The sequence below is a fragment of the Hyaena hyaena genome, unplaced genomic scaffold (genome assembly GCF_003009895.1).
Source record: "Hyaena hyaena isolate Hyena2069 unplaced genomic scaffold, ASM300989v1 scaffold_1166, whole genome shotgun sequence".
NCBI lineage: Eukaryota > Metazoa > Chordata > Mammalia > Carnivora > Hyaenidae > Hyaena > Hyaena hyaena.
The window spans coordinates 280,130-299,299 of NW_024081797.1; the positions used below are offsets into that span (position 1 = coordinate 280,130).

At 37.0% G+C, this 19,170-nt stretch overlaps 1 protein-coding gene across 1 annotated transcript in view; it reads left to right on the forward strand.

Annotated features, from left to right (window-relative positions):
* Positions 1–19,170, forward strand: part of LOC120224361 (cytochrome P450 20A1) — a 58,747-nt gene that overhangs the window by 31,861 nt on the left and 7,716 nt on the right. The window contains exons 7-11 of the mRNA XM_039222605.1: positions 2,178–2,293; positions 3,356–3,410; positions 6,588–6,708; positions 12,597–12,708; positions 14,100–14,164. Of these exons, the coding sequence (XP_039078536.1) occupies positions 2,178–2,293; positions 3,356–3,410; positions 6,588–6,708; positions 12,597–12,708; positions 14,100–14,164 (469 nt within the window). The remainder of the gene's footprint in view (positions 1–2,177; positions 2,294–3,355; positions 3,411–6,587; positions 6,709–12,596; positions 12,709–14,099; positions 14,165–19,170) is intronic.

A 19,170-nucleotide genomic window follows, 5' to 3' on the forward strand; every position in this document is an offset into this window, starting at 1 on the left:
AATTTCTCATTTTAATCACTAATGTGTTACATTCGTGCCATTCTGTAACTATTAACTGAGTATCTGTAATATTCTGGTACGATTTTGGTGCTGGGGAGATGTCCATCAACAGAACAAACAATTCCTGTCCAGTGGCACCACATTCTAGTGGGAAGAGGCTGGCAATAATTTTAAATAAGTAAAAGGAATAGTGTGTTAAAAGATGAAAAGTGCTATGGAATTAAATCAAGAGGGGGGATAGGGCATATCAGGGATGAGGAGGTTGTAGTTTTGAATAGGATGAGTTATTAGGAAAGGCTCACTTAAGATTAGGTGACTTCGGAGCTAACACTTCCAAGACATAAGGAAACCAGTCAATGCAGATCATGTGAATGTCTCCATGTCCATAGGAAGGAGATTCCATGTAGAGGGAAAGTAATTGCAAAGTCCTCAAGGTGGGATTCTGGTTTATTTGGTGTACAGGGAACTTTCTGGCTGGAGGGAAGACAGAAGAGGAATAAAAGGGGATGAGGCCAGAAAGATTGGGGGAGAGGGACAGGTTTTGTAAGACTAGGTTGTTACTGTGAGATATTAGGATTTTATTTTTACTATTTTTTAATGCTTATTTATTTTGGGAGAAAAAGAGATTATGTGTAAGTGTGTGGGGGAGGGGCAGAGAGAGGGAGAAAGAGAATCCCAACCAGGCTCCTCGCTGTCAGCACAGAGCCTAATGTGGGGCTCAGTCCCATGAACCATGAGATGATGACCTGAGCTGAAATTAAGAGTCAGACGCTTAACCAACTGAACCACCTACGCGAACCCAAAGATTTTATTTTTAAGTAATTCCTACATCCAACGTGGGACTTGAACTTATAACCCTAAAATCAAGAGTTGGACGCTCTACCAACTAAGCCAGCCAAGCATCCCAATCTGAGTTATGTTTTTAAAGGGTCATTCTGGCTGCTGTGATAGATTATAGGCATCTAGAGCAGAAGCAGGGAGACTAATTCAGGGACTATTGCAATGAACCAGATAAGAGAAATAATGTGGATTGGACTAGGTGACAGGCAACAGTAAGTATACAATTTTTTAAAAAAGTAAGGGAGAATAATTCTGTATTTTTTAGAACACCAACATTAACTGACACTTTAGTTGTGTGGTATAAGAGAGGAGACACCAAGGTTTTAGGCCTGAATAGTTGGAGAATGAAGTTGTTAGGGAGAGGGGGCAGACTGTAGGAAGATCAAGTTTTGGTGGGGAGAAATCAAGAGTTCATCTGTGTATATGTAATGTATAATATGCTTCAGACATCTAAATGGAGAGGCTAATAAGTTGGTTGTTAGATATAGGAGTATGGGTTCAGGAGAAAGAGTTTGTGACTGGAAACATAAATTTGGAGTGTTCAGTCCATAGATTGTATTTAAAGCCTTAAGACTAGTGACCATAAAGGTAAAAAATGTAAATAGAAAAAGAGGTCTAAAAACCGAGTCCTTACCTTGGACATTATATCATTAAGAAAGTCAAGAGAAGAAATCAACAAAAGGAAACAATGAGCAGGCAGCAAAGTAGAGTAAGTATGGAGTACAGGAGAGCATTGGAATCCTGAGATCCAAATGAAAATCTTATACCTGGAGACTATGTGATCAACATCATCAAATCCTGTGATGGGTCAAGTAAGATGGAGACTGAGCAGTGACCTCTGGATAATTTTGACTATTGGATATCAGTTATTTATTCTGTATCTTTCTGGTTTCAGCAATCTACTTTTCTAATTATTTCACATCTGTTTCTGTCCCCAAATGCCTGATATTGGGAGAGGAATGGAGTTAAAAGGATAGAATTTCGCAGCAAAGTAGATAATATCATGAAATAGGTTTATGTATGTGGGCCTCCCAGGTGCTGGCATTAGTTCTGTTTCTTGATGTAGGTGGTGATATTATGGGTGTTTGCTTTATAATTATTCCTTACATTGTACCTGTATGGTTTATACAGCTTTTTATATGTAAAATTTAGCAAAAAAGAAGGATGAGAAAGTTCATGAATTTAAACATAAATTAGCTTTTTAAAAACTGTTAGTTACACCTCTTTTACTTTTGAAAGCTTTGTTCTGTACATGGCAACATTATACAAAACTATTAAAAAATGTTCAGTCTTTTCAAATGCTTATATTCTCAATTTTTTTTTATTTCTTCTCTAAGCTCTTATGCAACTGGAATCTATCTTAAAGAAAATCATAAAAGAACGAAAAGGAAAGAACTTCAGTCAGCATATTTTCATTGACTCCTTAGTACAAGGGAACCTTAATGACCAGCAGGTGATGTAATTGTTAAATGTTTATCAAACAAATGATAATCACACATGTATAGTTTGCTTTTTATTCACTTTAACCCAGATTCCCTCCTAAAATTCAGTGGCTTCTCTTTTATCGTGCATCATCCATAAATAGTACAGGTATTTAGTTTCATGTTAGTAAGTACAGGTATTTAGATCTTTGAATCAGCTGTATATTAAATAATATTGGGTAAGCAAATACTGAATCACAATTCTCACATCATGAAGAGTGGAGGACTTGTAAAAGGTTTTATTTTTTTTAAGTTCATTTTAGAGAGAGTGCGAGTGTACAAGTAGGGGAGGGGCAAAGAGAGGGAGGGAGACACAGAAGCCAAATCAGGCTCCAGGCCCTGAGCTGTCAGCAGAGAGCTGGACACGGGGCTCAATTTAGGGACATGGCGTTCAGTTCACAGACTGTGAGGTCATGACCTGAGCTCAAGTCAGACGCACAACTGAGTCACACAGTGCCCCATGGACTTGTGTAAGTTTTTATCAGCCGAGCTGGTCTGCCTGAATGACTGGATATGGCAGCTTGGCTTCTTCCCAGGGTGCCTCTGTTACCTCCAGCATACAGCTGTGTGGTATTGTCAGGCAAAGGGCAAAGGCCCACACTTGTTCATTATAGGAATCTTCTGCCCATTATATGCATGCAAATTTCATAGATAGAATGGTTTGCCAGGTATGTGTAGGTGCAGAAATTGAATAAGGCTCCAAGCATAATGGCAGCATCTTCTCCGCTGTTCTTGAGGCTTTGCTCCTGCACCTGGCCAAGCCAGAAAGATAGGATTGAGCCAGTAATATTTGCAAAAAGCATATCATGAGCCAGTGATATTACCGATAAATGTTTATTGCATCAAAAAGGCAATGCAGTATTTAGGTTGGTTTTTCCATTAGGGTTTTTTTTCTAAGTGAAAACATTTTAAAGAAATGGTAGACTTTTTTTCTTTTCCTTGACCCTAATTCTGTACTGGACATTATTTTAGTAGGCTCTAATACAGGCAACCTTAAACATTTTACACTTTCTAAACTTAGTTTTCTCTCCTAGATCCTTGAAGACAGTATGATATTTTCTCTGGCCAGTTGCATAATAACTGCAAAATGTAAGTAGCAACTGATTTCTTTTTGAGATATATTATAAAATATACAGGGATAAAACAAAGGAAACATTGTTTGCAAGACCTCTTTATAATTTCCCTTTTCTTTTTTATTCTTGTTTGAAAGGCTTGATTCACACAGCTGCCTTTTTTTTTTTTTTTAACCCCAGGTGCTCTATGCCACCTCTGAACATTGCCATAAATTTCTTCACACAGTTTATGGATTGTGAATTCTAGTCAGTGCCTTTAAAATGAACTGTTATTGACACCTTTCCAGCCAGAGTAGTGAGCTTTGCAATTTCCTGCTGCAGCTTTTCTCTTTGACTCCAATCCAGTTTGCTGTTATTAAGGTCTACCAACAGAGGATAGAGGCCACAGAAATCACAATTTAAAAGAATTCCACTCTTCGTAGAATTGAGGGTGATTTTAATTTAAAATTCTTTTCTTTAAAAATTTTTAAATGTTTTATTTATTTCTGAGAGAGAGAGAGAGAGAGAGAGAGAGAGACAGTGTGAGCAGGGGAGGGTCAGAGAGAGAGGAAGACACAGAATCTGAACAGGCTCCAGGCTCTGAGCTGACAGCACAGAACCCAACATGGAGCTCCAACCCAAGAACCATGAGATCATGACCTGAGCTGAAGTCGGACGTTTAACTGACTGAGCCACCCAGGCACCCCAATTTTTATTTAAAATTCTAAAGTGTGTGATATGTTTCTGTTTCCTTACTGTATTTGGGTTTAGCAGAGTACCATTAGTTCATATGGTATTTATAAATATTTGTGTGTGTTTCTAAAAATATACTAATATAAAATGTTCAAGTATTAAAATATCAATTTGAAATAAATAGAAAAAATTTATGTTCATTTTGAAGGATTTCATTTACAACTTTTTTAAAAAACAGTGATTCAAAATATAAAGTTCCCATACAATTTTCTTATAAAATTTTTGACATTTAGAGAGATGTCTAGGTAATATAGAATAAACGGAATTTAGGTCAAATGTGTCAAAAATAATGTATTGAACTTTTTTAAAAAGTACTTGTTTTAAATATTTACTACATTAGGGGCACCTGGGTGGCTTAGTTGGTTAAGCATCTGACCTCAAGTCTTGATCTCACAGTTCCTGAGTTCCAGCCTGAGCCCCACATCCTGAGGCCCACATGGGGCTCTCTACCCTCAGCATGGAGCCTGCTCCCCCTCCCCGCCGTCTCTTCCCTTCTTTCTGCCCTTCCCCTGTTCACCCGTTCTCTCTCTCTACTCACACTATTTCTCTCAAATATGAAAATAAACATTTAAAAATGTACTACATTAAAATATATCTTTGCTAAAGATGTTCAAAAAAATCTAAATTGGTTGTGCTCTGGATACAGAGCAGAAAAAGTGACCATTTCCAAAGTCAAGGTAATGTTTTAATCATATTGCAGTTTTTAGGGGAAATTTCAGCCTATCACTCACTGTTTCTTTGCACATGGGTTGATTATTTTTTAAGGTACCTCTAAAGGTTTTGAGAATCAAGATAGGCAGGAAACTTTAAAGTCCTTCCTTTATTACTAATTAGCCTTGAGCAAGATACTTGCCTCAGGATTTTTTCCTTTTCTAAAATAAAAGGTTAGCTCTAAATGATATCCCAGGTATCTCTCAAATATACAGTTGTGTCTTTGGTTCAATATCGTAATTAAAAAACATTCAGTGTCTTAAAATCTTATTTTTAAGTTGTGCTTAGTCATACTTTTTGATGGAGTTCTACAAAAGAACCAATGTTTGAGATTATTAAGCTTATACAATTATATTAAGTTTAAGTGATAACATACTAATACAGGGTATTATGAATGCCTACTGTGTGCTAACCTTGTACTAAATCTTTCAGTGTTGCTTATTACTATATATTATACAATTACGTACATATTGTACCCTGTATGTACAAGTTTTCATATAACTTTTGAAGTAGAAATTCTGTAGTTCACTCAAAAGCTCTACTAAAGAAGTTTTTGTAGGAAAAAGCTAAGGACAGGCAGTTACTCATATGCCCTTTACAAACTCTGGATGTGAATAAATTTTTAAAAAAGTGAGTACCAGGCAGCTATTAATTTTAGTGGTTAGTACAGAAAGTGAATTTTGTCCTTTCCAGGAATAGGAATTGTGAATAATATGTGAATTAGGCAAACATTTTTTAAAAAGTAACTTTGAAACAAATTTAAGATAGCCCTTAGATCAAGAAAGAGATAATTAATAAGTAGAAGTAGAAACTACTTAATGTATTTTTGAAAGTACTTGACATAGAAAAAGTAGTATAGACAGAGTCATCTCAAGCATAATCTAGGGCAAAATGTATTATATATCTAAATGGTTCCATTCTTCGAATAGTTACAATGCCGGTGGATTTCTAAAGGAAATATAATTACTCTTATTACCTCTATTTTATGTTCTCTCATGTGATTTTCTTACCTTTCCATTTCCTCAGTGAATATAATCTATAAGCCATTTTAAGCAAAAATAAGCCCATAAGTTTAATAATCTTCCAATCTTGGTGTTCATCAAAATAATTGTGTTATTTGTTAGAAGTACACATGCATGGACTCCACCCTAAATCTTATGTTGAATCAGAATCTGTGAATGTGGGATTGTGCTATCAACCAATTCCTGGGTGGTTTTTGAGAGCCACTGTCCTAAGCAATAACTGGTACTAAGTTTTGAGCCAGTTATTCTACCATTACAAGTAAAAATTTAGAATATTGATTTATAAGTAAATCTCCTGCTACTTTGATTTGTATGAATCATTTAATTAGGGCTCCTGAGTAAACTGATAAATCATTATTTTTATTACACAAGGTTGGATGAACCAGAAAATCTATTAAATTTGTCAACATTTAACACTCCTCCAGATGTGAAGTTTATTTATTATCGTTACTATTTTTACTTTGGTAAAATGCATTTTTGGTCTCAGTTACTTGCCAGTTTTTAAGAAAGAAATTTTCCAGATTGTACTATCTCTTTAGGAATGTTCTATAAATATTCATGTTCTGTTCAATGAAGTACAAATTCTGTGAACAATCTTGTTTTATTTTTTTGGTAGCATTTATGTATCTTCCCTATCAGAAAAAAGGAAAATACAGGAAAAAAATAGTAATAGTACCCAAACTATGAATTAGCTATTTTCATTGTTATTAATATAAATTTTTACTTAGTGTGCACCTGGGCAATCTGTTTTTTAACCACCTCTGAAGAGGTTCAGAAAAAACTTTATGAAGAGATAGACCAAGTTTTTGGAAAGGAACCTATTACTCCAGAGAAAATTGAGCGGCTCAGGTAAGAATACAGTAAAAAGAAGAGGAGATGATTAAAAGGTAAATTTGAATTGATTTAACTATCTCTTTTTAAAAATTTTTTTAATGTTTGTTTATTTTTGAGAGAGAGAAGCAGAGTGTGAGCTGGGAAGGGGCACAGAGAGAGGGAGACAGAATAATCTGAAGCAGGCTCTAGGCTCCGAGCTGTCAGCACAGAGCAACGCAGGGCTTGAACTCAAAAACTGTGAGATCATGACCTGAGCTTAAGTTGGACACTTAACCAACTAAGCCACGCAGGCACCCCTCAATTGGTTTAACCAGCTTATTTAAAGCTAATGATAATATCTAGGAAAGGTATATATATATATATTTTTTAATATTTTTCAGTTATTTCTAGGAGAGAGAGAGAGACAGCATGAGCAGGCGAGAGTCAGAGAGAGAGGGAGATACAGACTCTGAAATAGGCTCCAGGCTCTGAGCTGGCAGTCAGCACAGAGCCTGACGCGGGGCTTGAACCCACGAACCACGAGATCATGACCTAAGCGAAAGTCGGACGCTTAACCGACTAAGCCACCCAGGCGCCCCGTAGGAAAGGTATATATTTTTATAGGACTTAAGATTTTTACATACAGATTTTGTTATGTAATTTAATTTGCTCTTTAAAATTGTAAGGTAGGCATGCGTGGGTGGCCCAGTTGGTTGAGCATCCAAATCTTGATTTTAGTTCAGTGCTCAGTGTGGAGCCCACTTGTGATTCTCTCTCTTTCTCTCTCTCTCCCTCTGCTTCTCTCCCCCACTCACACTCTCTCTCTTAAAAAAAAGCAAAAAAAAAACATAAGGTAGTTCTGGGAAACCTTAACATTAAACTATATAAAGTAGTATCAGCAATGTTTAAGTAAGTGGAACATTCATACCTAATTGATGGGAATGCAAAATGGTATAGTCTTGTTGGAAAACAGTGTGGCAGTTAAACATATACTTAACCATACAACCCAAAAATTCTCCAAGGCATTTACTCAAGAGAAATGAAAAAATATGTCCACATAGAGAACTTTATGCCATTGTTCATAGCAATATTATTCATGATAGCAAAAAACTAGAAGCAGTCCAGATGTTGATCAACTGGTGAATAGATAAATGAATTGTGTTATGTCTATACCTTGAAGTATTACCAAGTAGTAAAAAGTAGTATGATATTAATATGTATATAACAATGTGGATAAATGTGATTCTATTATGCGAAAGAAGTCAAGCACATACAATATGCATACAATATGATCTCATTAGGGTGAAATTCTAGAAAAGGCAAAAAACTACAGTCTTAGAAAATAGATCAGTGGTTGTCTGGGACCAGGAATAGGGCAAGGATCAACTAGGAGGGAGAAAGAAAAGTTTTTAGAGTTCGGAAACTGTTCTGTATTTTGCTTGTGCGTGGTTATGGTTAGACAATTATACACAATGACTAAAATTCATTAAATTGTACAGGTAAGATAGATGAATTTTTATATGTAGATAATACCTTAATTAGGGGCACCTGGGTGGCTCATTTGGTTAAGCATCTGACTTCGGCTCAGGTCAGATCTCATGGTTCATGGGTTCGAGCCCTGCATCGGGCTCTGTGCTGACAGCTCAGAGCCTGCAGCCTGTCTTTGAATTCTGTGTCTCCCTCTCTCTATTCCTCCCCCATGCTCTGTCTCTCTCTCTCTCAAAAATAAATAAACTATTAAAAAAATACCTTAGGGGCGCCCGGGTGGCTTAGTCGGTTAAGCGTCCAACTTTCGCTCAGGTCGTGATCTCGCGGTTCGTGGGTTCGAGTCCCGCGTCGGGATCTGTGCTGACTGCCAGCTCGGAGCCTGGAGCCTGTTTCAGTCTGTGACTCCCTCTCTCTCTGACCCTCCCCTGCTCATGCTGTGTCTCTCTCTCTCCTAGAAATAAATAAAACCTTTAAAAAAATAAATAAATAAAATAAAATAAAAAATACCTTAATTAAAAATATTTTTTTAAATAGCAGCTGTGACTGCTTAGGTTGTTGAAGTCTAAGTCTGGATAGCAGGAAACCAACCCTACCTTGGAGCCTCTTTCAACTATAGAAAAGAAGATAGGGAGACTTATTTTACAAATTTTTCAAAATGTTGGAAGTTTTATTTATTACATTAAATACAATCCTTTAATCTTATTTTTTTCATTTTTTTAATGTTTATTTTTGAGAGAGTGAGAGAGAGAATGTGGGTAGAGAAGGGGCAGAGAGAGAGAACCAGAATCTGAAGCAGACTCCAGGCTCTGAGCCCCATGTGGTGCTCAAACTCATGAACCATGAGATCATGACCTGAGCTGAAGTCAGACACTTAACTGACTGAGCCACCTAGGCACCCATAACCCTTTCATCTTTAAAGTAATATGTAATTAGGGGCGCCTGGGTGGCTTAGTCGGTTAAGCGTCCAACTTTCGCTTAGGTCATGATCTCGCGGTTCGTGGGTTTGAGCCCCACGTCGGGCTCTGTGCTGACTGCCAGCTCAGAGCCTGGAGCCTATTTCGGAGTCTGTGTCCCCCTCTCTCTCTGACCCTCCCCTGCTCACACTGTCTCTCTCTCTCTCTCCTAGAAATAAATTTAAAAAAATAAATTAAAAAAAATAAAGTAATATGTAATTGTCTTTTGAAGTTTTTATAATACAGAAATGTATAACTAGAAGGTGAAGGTTTTTTGTAAGTGTACCCTTAAGAGATAACAATTGTTAACTATCTTTACTATTTTTCCAGATTTTTCTATGCATATATACATATATATTTAAAATTAAAAAATTCAAAATATTTTAAAATGTAAAAATATAATTCTTCTGTGAATTCCATTTTTTCTCTAAATATTTAGTGGACAGTATTTTTATATCTATAACTCCTCCACACCCAATCAGTTATTAGGTTTGTTGCTTGTAATTTCCAAACAACTTTTATTTGGAAGTTTAATTTTAGTTCTTTTCATTGTCCCCACTCTATTCGACCACCATCAACTTGCCTGGGATATTCAACAGCCTTGGATCTTGCTTCCCTCCAATCCATTTTCCAAATTGCTACTGGGGTCTGTGACTACACACTGTAAATACTTTGGGTGCTTTTAACATACAGATAACCTAAGGACCAATTTCCATACCAACAATCTCCAGACATGAGAAGTTTTCAAAAGCTACTCAGATGATTCTAATGTGTTCTAATTCTAATGTTTGAGAATCACTGTGCTAGTGATTTTTTTATATCTGGGGAGTCTGTATCTGGGCAGATGACTCTCTAATTTAAAATCCTTCAGGGACATCTGGTTGCCCTTAAGATAACATTTAAACTCACCAGTTTAGCTTATGATGCATTCTAACAGCTGGGTCTTGTATTCCTCTTCCATCTTTTCTCTTATTATTTGTGCCTGTTCATATCTAGGATTTAACTATATTGAAATTCTTTAGTTTCTGCAAAGCCGCAGTAGCCTTTCTTATCTTCTGGCTTTTGCAGACTACTCCTTTATCTAGATTCTCTCTTCCTTTGTCTTCTAGCTAACTCCAGTTTGTTGGGTTATTTATTTATTTTTTTCCTGCAGGTCTCAGCCTAAAATGCTTATTTCTCCACAAAGTCCTTTCTTTTAGTTAGGTGCTCCTGCCAGGTGTTATCCAAAACCCTGAACTTCCTTTATCATAACCATTACTTTGCTTTTTAAATTGTCATCCTTGATGTCCCTAGCTTTCCCTGCCAGTTAGACTTTGAATCCCTTTATGAGTATCTGTCTTGTTCCCTGTTGTAGCTCACTATCTAACATGGTGCTTCTAATGTTGTAGGTACCTAATAAATGTTCAAAGAGGGAAGGAAGGATTTAGTTCTTTCGTTTTTGTTGTTTTTAGATATTATAAACAGTCAACTTTCCTACACTTGCATTTTTGTTAATATTCTACTAATAAAGTTTCTATTGTTTCTAGTAATAAAGTCCTAGAAATGAGATTATTATTGAAGGATATATACAGTAGCTTAGTATTTATAATTAGGGGCTGTGAACTAAGACAGTCCTAGGTTTGAATCTTGTTGATACCACTTCCCTGCCATGTTGATCTTAAATAATTGCCTCATTTCTAAAAATCTGTAAAATTAAAATAATAGTAGCATCCATGAAGCTTAAATAAGGATTAAGCGAGATAGTGCATAGAAAGTATTTAATAGAACTGGCTTATAGGAGGATTTCAATACATTTTAGCTTTTATTCTAATTGTGTTGTACACTTAATTTTTTAAAAATATTTTTAATGTTTTATTTATTTCTGAGAAAGAGACAGCATGAGCAGGAGAGGGTCAAAGAGAGAGGGAGATACAGAATCTCAAATAGGCTCCAGGCTCTGAGCTAGCTGTGAGCACAGAGCCGGACACGGGGCTTGAACCCACGAACTGTGAGATCATGACCTGAGCCGAAGTCAGATGCTCAACCAACTGAGCCACCCAGGCACCCCCACACTTAATATTTTTTTACATTGCCAAGTTACCCTTCATAAAGGTTGTACCAATTTATACTTCCAACAACTGGATATAAATGTCTTTTCCCCATTAAAAAATTTTATTTATTTTTGAGAGAGAGAGAGAGAGCGTGTACCCAAGTGATGGAGGGGCAGAGAAAAAGAGGTTCTTAAGCTGGCTTTACACTGATAGTAGTGAGCCCGATGTGGGACTTGAATTCATGAACCATGAAATCATGACCTGAGCCAAAGTCAACCCACTGAGCCACACAGGACCCTTTTTTTCCCCATTTTTTATTAGTATTGTCTAATATCGTTCTATTTCATCTTTGCTAATCTGTCAAGTAAAAAAAATTACTATAATTGGTGATTTTTCCACTGTTAAGGAGGCTGAGCATCACTTCATATATTTCCAAAACATTTGTATTTTGTTGTATGTGAATTCCTTTTTTATAGTTGTCCATATTTTTGTTAGGGTGTTTGATGATTTTAATTATCTATTTTTTAAATATTTATTTATTTATTTAATTTTAGGTGGAGAGAGCAAGAGCGAGAGTGAGCGCAGGAGTGGGAGTGGGGCAGAGGGAGTGGGAGAAGGAGAGAAAGGATCTCAAGCATGCTCCATGCCCAGTGCAGAGCCCCACTCAGGGCTCGATCTCATGACCATGAGATCATGACCCCAGCTGAAATCAAGAATTGGACACTTGGGGCGCCTGAGTGGTTCAGTTGGTTAAGCGTCCAGCTTCAGCTCAGGTCACTATCTCGTGGTTCATGGGTTCAAGCCTTGCATCAGGTTCTGTTCTGGCAGCTCAAAGCCTGGAGCCTGTTTCAGATTCTGTGTCTCCCTCCCTCTCTGCCCCTCTCCCACTCATGCTCTGTCTCTCTCTATCTCAAGAATAAATAAATTATTTAAAAAAATTAAAAAAAAAAGTTGGACACTTGAGTGATGCCCCAATAATTGTGGATTTTTAAAGAGCTATTACACATTTTGAAAATATTTTTCCTAGTTGTTTTCCAGTAGTGCTTACAATTGTAAATAAGTTTAAAAAATTTCCATATTCGGATTATTTGTATTTTTCTTTGTGGTTTCTGTCTTTGTGTCAATATTTTTATGATTTTTGAGTAGGAGAGTTCTTTGTTAAATTTATTAATCCTTCATTTTAAAAATAAAAGACTTTTGTACTCAAATAAAAATATTGTTTTGAGTTTTCTTCTGGTACTTTTAAGGTGGTTTTCATTTGTTTAAATTTATACCTACCTGGATTTTATATACCTCTAATACATAACTTATTTTCAAACAAATTAGAATTACGATGTGACTACTTCAAATCAGGAAGATTATTAAAGTTGTTGAATGATATTTTTAAATGTATGTACATCTCAAACTGCCTCTCCCAGAGTAAAGATCTGTAAAAATGTTTTTTTTTAAACAGATATTGTCGGCAAGTACTTTGTGAAACTGTTCGGACTGCCAAACTGACCCCTGTTTCTGCCCGGCTTCAAGATATTGAAGGAAAGGTTGACAAATTTATTATTCCTAGAGAGGTAAGAAACATTTGGTATACTTACTTTACTGACTTACTTACTTGGTCTTTATAACTCTTTTAGTGTGTATTTTTAAATCCTATAGTTTAAAACGTCCAATAAATGATACCTATTATTAAATCAAAGACACGGGGTGCCTGGGTGGCTCAGTTGGTTAAGGTCTGACTTCGGTTCAGCTCATGATCTCATGGTTCAAGGGTTCAAGCCTGCGTTGTGCTCTGTACTGACAGTGTCGACCCTGCTTGGGATTCTTTCTTTCTTTCCTACTTTGGGCCCCTTCTCCATGTGTGCTTGTTCTTTCTCTCTCTTTAATTTAAAAAAATTAAAATAAAGACACAATTATTTTAAATGATAATAATATATGCTGTTTTAAAGTCTAAACAGTAGAAAGGCTTCCTTCCTCATGTGTACTACTGCTAATACTTTAGTGTGTATTTTTGTATATCTTTTTCTATGTATGTATATTACTCTGTATGTGTAATATACATATATGTGTGTGTTTTAAAAATTGAATTTATATGTGAAAGGTTGTTTTTCACATATCCTTCGTTAATTTGCTTCTTTAATTAAGTGTATCATGGCTATTAGTACAACTGATACTTAATACAGATCCAATTCATTATTTTTAATGGATGTATAGTATTCCATTGTATGAGTGTGTTATAGTTTATTTAAGCAGTCCCCATCGGTGGAAATTTAGATTGACATCATTTTTTTGTTGTTGTTACAAATTGTATACTTGTATAGGTATTGAGTAGAGTCTTAGAAATAGAGTTTTGGGGTCAAAGTGCTTATGTATATTAAATTTAAGTTGCCCTCTAAAAAACAATTTATATTTTTAGCAACAGCGTATGAATCTTTACCACTTCAGGATTTAGGAACTTTTTACACATTTCTTATATGAAACACTATCTCATTATTTTACTTTGCTTTTCCCTGATCATTGGAGAGATTGAGCAGCTTTTCATACATATTTAACAGTTTGTATTTCTTTTTGTGAGTTATGCGCTTGTAACTTACTCTTCTTTCTAGTGAGCTTAAACATCTTTCTGTGTATTGTACATGCTAACAGTCAATTATATAGGAAATGTGTTTTTCTTATTATTTATCTTTCACTGGTGATTTTGGTCTGTTTTGTTTTAACTGGATGCAGTTTTTAAATTTTCATAGTTAAATCTGTTATTCCTTTATGACTTGCAGATTTTGACATAGTTAGTGAGGCCTTCCCCGCTATAAAATCACCAAAATCATGGCCTGTGTTTTCTTCTTTTATTTTCTATTTTTATTCTGTGTTCATTATCAGTATTAAAAGAGCATTTAGGATGAGTTGCTTTCTGGCAGTCACTTCATCTCTGTTAGGCCTTTACTAACTAGAGTAATTTTTTTTGCAGACTCTTGTTCTTTATGCCCTTGGTGTGGTACTTCAGGATCCCAGTAGTTGGCCATCACCACACAAGTATGAAATATTTTTCTTTATCCTTGTGATTATTGATTTTTATGTGTTTGCATGGTTTGCATTCCTTTTCCACGTTTTGAGAAGAAAACTTAATATGTGACAGTGATATAAAAAAGCCATTGCCTTCTTTTTATCTCTTCTGTTGATGAATCCACTATCTGCTTCTCTTTGTTTCTCCTGTTGTCACTTCTTTGTTTTCAATGTTTACTTATTTATTTATTGAGAGAGAAATAGAGCGTGAGTGTGAGCAGGGGGAAGGGCAAAGAGAGAGGAGAGAGAATCTTAGGCATTCTCCATGTTCAGCATGGAGCCTGACATGGGCCTTGATTCCACAACCCTGGGATTGTGACCAGAGCGAATTCAAGAGTTGGACACTTAAGCAGCTGAGCCACCTAGGTGTCCCTAAATGTAATGCTCTTGTGGTCAACGTAGTATGTTTCCTATTGTTTTAGGACTGCATAGTATTATTCTGTTATATGGATATACCAGAATTTTTCAACCTTTTTACCCACTGGAGAACATTTGGGTTGTTTTGGTAATGAAGCTGCTTTGAACATTCATGTAAGGGTTTTTGTGTGAACATAGAGCTTCATTTCCTTGGGATAAATGCCCAAGAGTGCACTTGCTGGGTCATACGGCTCGTGCTTGTTTAGTTTTGCAAGAAACTGCCAGGCTGTTTTTCAGGGATTCTCACCAGCACTGTTTGAGAGATTCAGCTTCTCTGCAGCCTCAGTAACACTGACTATTTTCGCTGTTTTTTATATGAGTTCTAATAGGTATGTGGTGGTAGTTCGTTATGGTTCTTAGTTTTATTTTTGAGTAACTGATGTTAACATATTCTCCCTATAGAAAAATGTCTGGATATTATTTATTTATAAAAAGAAATGCATAGAAATACATTATTACCGTTACCATATTGGCAATATGTCAGAGCAAGAAAAACCTGGGTCAAATTCTATGATTTAAATGGATAATAATGTAAATACTACTCTGTAGTAAAGGATGAAATATTATCAACTTTAAAAAAACAGTCTAATACAAAATTCTAAACTGAAAAGAATGAAGACAAATGTCAAACCCTCAGTATAGACTGGGACCAAGATGGTGACTTAGCAGGCTCCTGAATTTCCGTCCTCCCATGGACACACTCTGTGTTGCTATGCATGGAGCAATTCCCTCTGAGAGAACTCCAGAAATTAGCTGAGTTCCTCCTACACAATCAGGCAGATGAGAAAATATCCGCATTAAAACATGTAGGAAAGACTGAGGCACACTCTTGCCTAAACCTACCCCTAGCACAGTGCTATATAATCAGGAGGGAACCCCCAACTGCCAGCTTCTCCCTGAGAATCGGAGGGTTTGGACTGTATTACTACTGCCCCCAGTTGAAGACTCTCACCTGAGATTTGGGTTTCCAAAACATTTAGCTCTGAAAGCCACCAGGGCTTGTGCTTATGAGTCCCATAGGCTTATACCAAAGAAGCAGATTTTTCTCCCCCAAAGAAGCATTCTTAATGGTGCAAGATGGGAGCACAAACACTTGCTGTGGCTTTTCCCCTAGGGCACAGCACAGAGAAAGGAGGTTGACTGGAAATTTTAAAAGCTGCTGCCTGAGGCTCCAGCTTTTAGTTAGCACACATCTTCGAGTAATGGCCTAGGGGAGCAAGTGGGTGTGACCTGACCCCAACTCGGATTTACTCCAACAATAGAACCAAGTTAGAAGACTATTTGCACACATTTAGTGCCCTAACTCTTACAGCTGCTATTTGAGGGACATGTCCCAAATTACCTGTGATAGCATGGAGTCTTGTATTCATAATTTCGACAGGACAGTAGCAAACAAAGTAGTTGTTAATAGGCATGCAGGTAGTTACTGTGGCTAGCCCCCAGAGTTCAATCCAAAGGAGGTGGGCAAATGCCCATCTTCCAGTCTTTCTCTGTAGGGGGCTTGACTGCTTCCACATTAACAAAATGCAATTCATAATCAAAATACCAATAGTATTTTACACAGAACTAGAACAAATAATCCTAAAATTTGTATGAAATGACAAAAGACCTTGAGTAGCCAAAGAACATAATTCAACATAATAAAGTCCATATAGGACAAACCTACAGCCAACATCATCCTCAGTGGTGAAGAACAGAGAGCTTTCCCTCTAAGATCAAGAACAGGACAGGGGCACCTGGGTGACTCAGTTGGTTAAGCATCCAACTTCAGCTCAGGTCATGATCTCGCGGCTCTTGAGTTCGAGGCCCGCATCGGGCTCCATGCAGACAGGTCAGAGCCTGGAGCCTGCTTTGAATTTTGTGTCTCCCTCTCTCTCTGCCCCTTTCCTGCTCATGCTGTCTCTTTCTCTCAAAAATAAACGAATGTTAAAAAACAACAACAACAGACAAAGATGTTCAGTCTCACACTTATATTCAACATAGTGCTGGGAGCCCTTGCTGCAGCAGTCAGACAAGAAAAACAAATAAAAGGCATCCAGATTGGTAAGGAAAAAATAAAACTTGCTGTTTTCAGATGACATGATGTTATATATAGAAAACCTAAACACTCCATCAAAAAACTGTTAGAACTAATAAATGAATTCAGTAAGGTTTCAGGATACAAAATCCATAGCATTTCTGTACATTAATAATGAACTACCAGAAAGAGAAATTAAGAAAACAATCCCATATACAAAAAAAAAAAAAAAAAAAAAAAAACACAAAAAAACTAAAACCTAGGAATAAATTTAATCAAGGAGTGAAGGACCTAATACTCTGAAAACTGTAGGACACTAATGAAGGAAATTGAAGATGACATGTATAAATAGAAAGGTATATCATGCTCATGGACTGGAGGAATACTATTAAAATGCCTATACTAACCAAAGCAATCTAATTCAGTACCTATCAAAATACCAGTAATGGGACACCTGACTGGCTTGGTTGGTGGAGTGTGTGACTCTTAGCTCATGGTTGTGAGTTCAATCCCCATGCTGGGTGTGGAGATTACTTTAAAAAAATCTTTAAAAAGCTGGGTGGCTTTCTCAGTTGAGCATCTGACTTCAGCTCAGGTCATGATCTCACAGTCTGTGAGTTTGAGCCCCATGCTGGCAGCTCAGAGCCTGGAGCCTGCTTTGGATTCTATGTCTCCCTCTCTCTCTGCTCCTTCCTCACTCACAATTTCTCTCTCTCTCCCTCTCCCTCTCCCTCTCCCTCTCTCTCTCACTCAAAAAATAAACAGTAAAAAAAATTTTTTATCTTTAAAAAAAAAAACAGTAATGTTTTTCACAGAACTAGAATAAATCATCCCAAAAGTTGTATGGAATGACAAATAGCAAAATAGCCAAAGTAGTCTTGAAAAAGAAGACAAAGCTGACAAAGCTAGAGGTATCACAATCCCAGATTTGAGGTTACAGTACAAAGTTGTAGTAATCTATACAGTATGGTACTGGCACAAAATTAGGCACATTGATCAATGGAACAAAACTGAGAGACAAATAAATTCATATTTATGTGATCACTTAATCTATAATAAAGGAGGTAAGAATAACCACAGTGGGGAAAGACAGTCCCTTCAATTAATGGTGTTGGGAAAACTGGACAGCTATATGCAAAAGAATGAAACTGGACCACTTTCTAAATTTTTTTAAAAACATTTATTCATTTTTGGGGCACCTGGGTGGCTCAGTCGGTTAAGCGTCTGACTTCAGCTCAGGTCATGATCTCATGTTTCATGGTTTCGAGCCCCGTGCCAGACTCTGTGTTGACAGCCAGCTCAGAGCCTGGAGCCTGTTTCAGATTCTGTGTCTCCCTCTCTCTCTGACCCTCCCCTGCTCACACTGTCTGTCTCTGTCTCTGTCTCTCTCTCTCTCTCTCTCTAAGAAATAAGTAAAACATTAAAAAAACATTTATTCATTTTTGAGAGATAGAGACAGAGTGTGAATGGGGGACGGGCAGAGAGAGAAGGAGATACAGAATCTGAAGCAGGCTCCAGGTTCCGAGCTGTCAGCATAGAGCTCAACATGAGACTTGAACTCAAGAACAGCGAGATCATAACCTGACCCGAAGATGGACACTTAACCAACTGAGCCACCTAGGCATCCTGAAACTGGACCACCTCTTTCTTACACCATACACAAAAATAATTGAAAATGGATTAAGGACCTAAATATGAGACCTGAAACTATAGAAGTTCTAGAAGAGAGCATAGGCAATGATTTCTCTGAAATTGGTTGTAGCAGCTCCTCCTAAATACGTCTTCTGAGGCGAGGGAAACAAAAGCAAAAGTAAACTATTGGGACTACATCAAAATAAAAACCTCTGCACAGCAAAGGAAACAACAAACTAAAAAGAACACTTACTGAATGGGAGAGTTATTTGCCAATGACATATCTGATAAAGGGTTAGTATCTAAAATACATAAAAAACTTCCACAACTCAACACCCAAAACCCAAATAGTCAAAAAATGGGCAGAAGGGGCACCTGGGTGGCTCATTTGGTTAAGTGTCCAACTCTTGATTTCAGCTCAGGACATGATCTCAACGGTTCGTGAGATTGAGTCCCATGTCAGTCTCCTGTGCTGACACTGTGGAGCCTGCTTGGGATTCTCTCCCTCTCTCAAACATTAAAAAAATAATAATAAATCTTTTTAAAAGAATAAAAAATGGGCAGAAGAAATGCACAGATATTTCCCCCAAGAAGACATACAGATGGCCAACAGACACATGAAAAGATGCTCAAAATCACTCATCAGGAAATGCAAATCAAAACCCACAATGAGATATCACCTCACACCTGTCAGGATGGCTGAAATCAAAAACTCAAGAAACAGCACCTGTTGGCAAAGATGTGGAGAGAAAAGAACCCTCTTGCACTGTTGTTGGTACTGTAAACTGTGCAGCCACTGTGGAAGAGCACATGGAGGTTCCTCAAAAGATTTAAAAAAGAACTACCGTATGATCCAGTAATTCCACTACTGGGTAGTTACCCAAAGAATATAAACACAGTAATTCAGAGA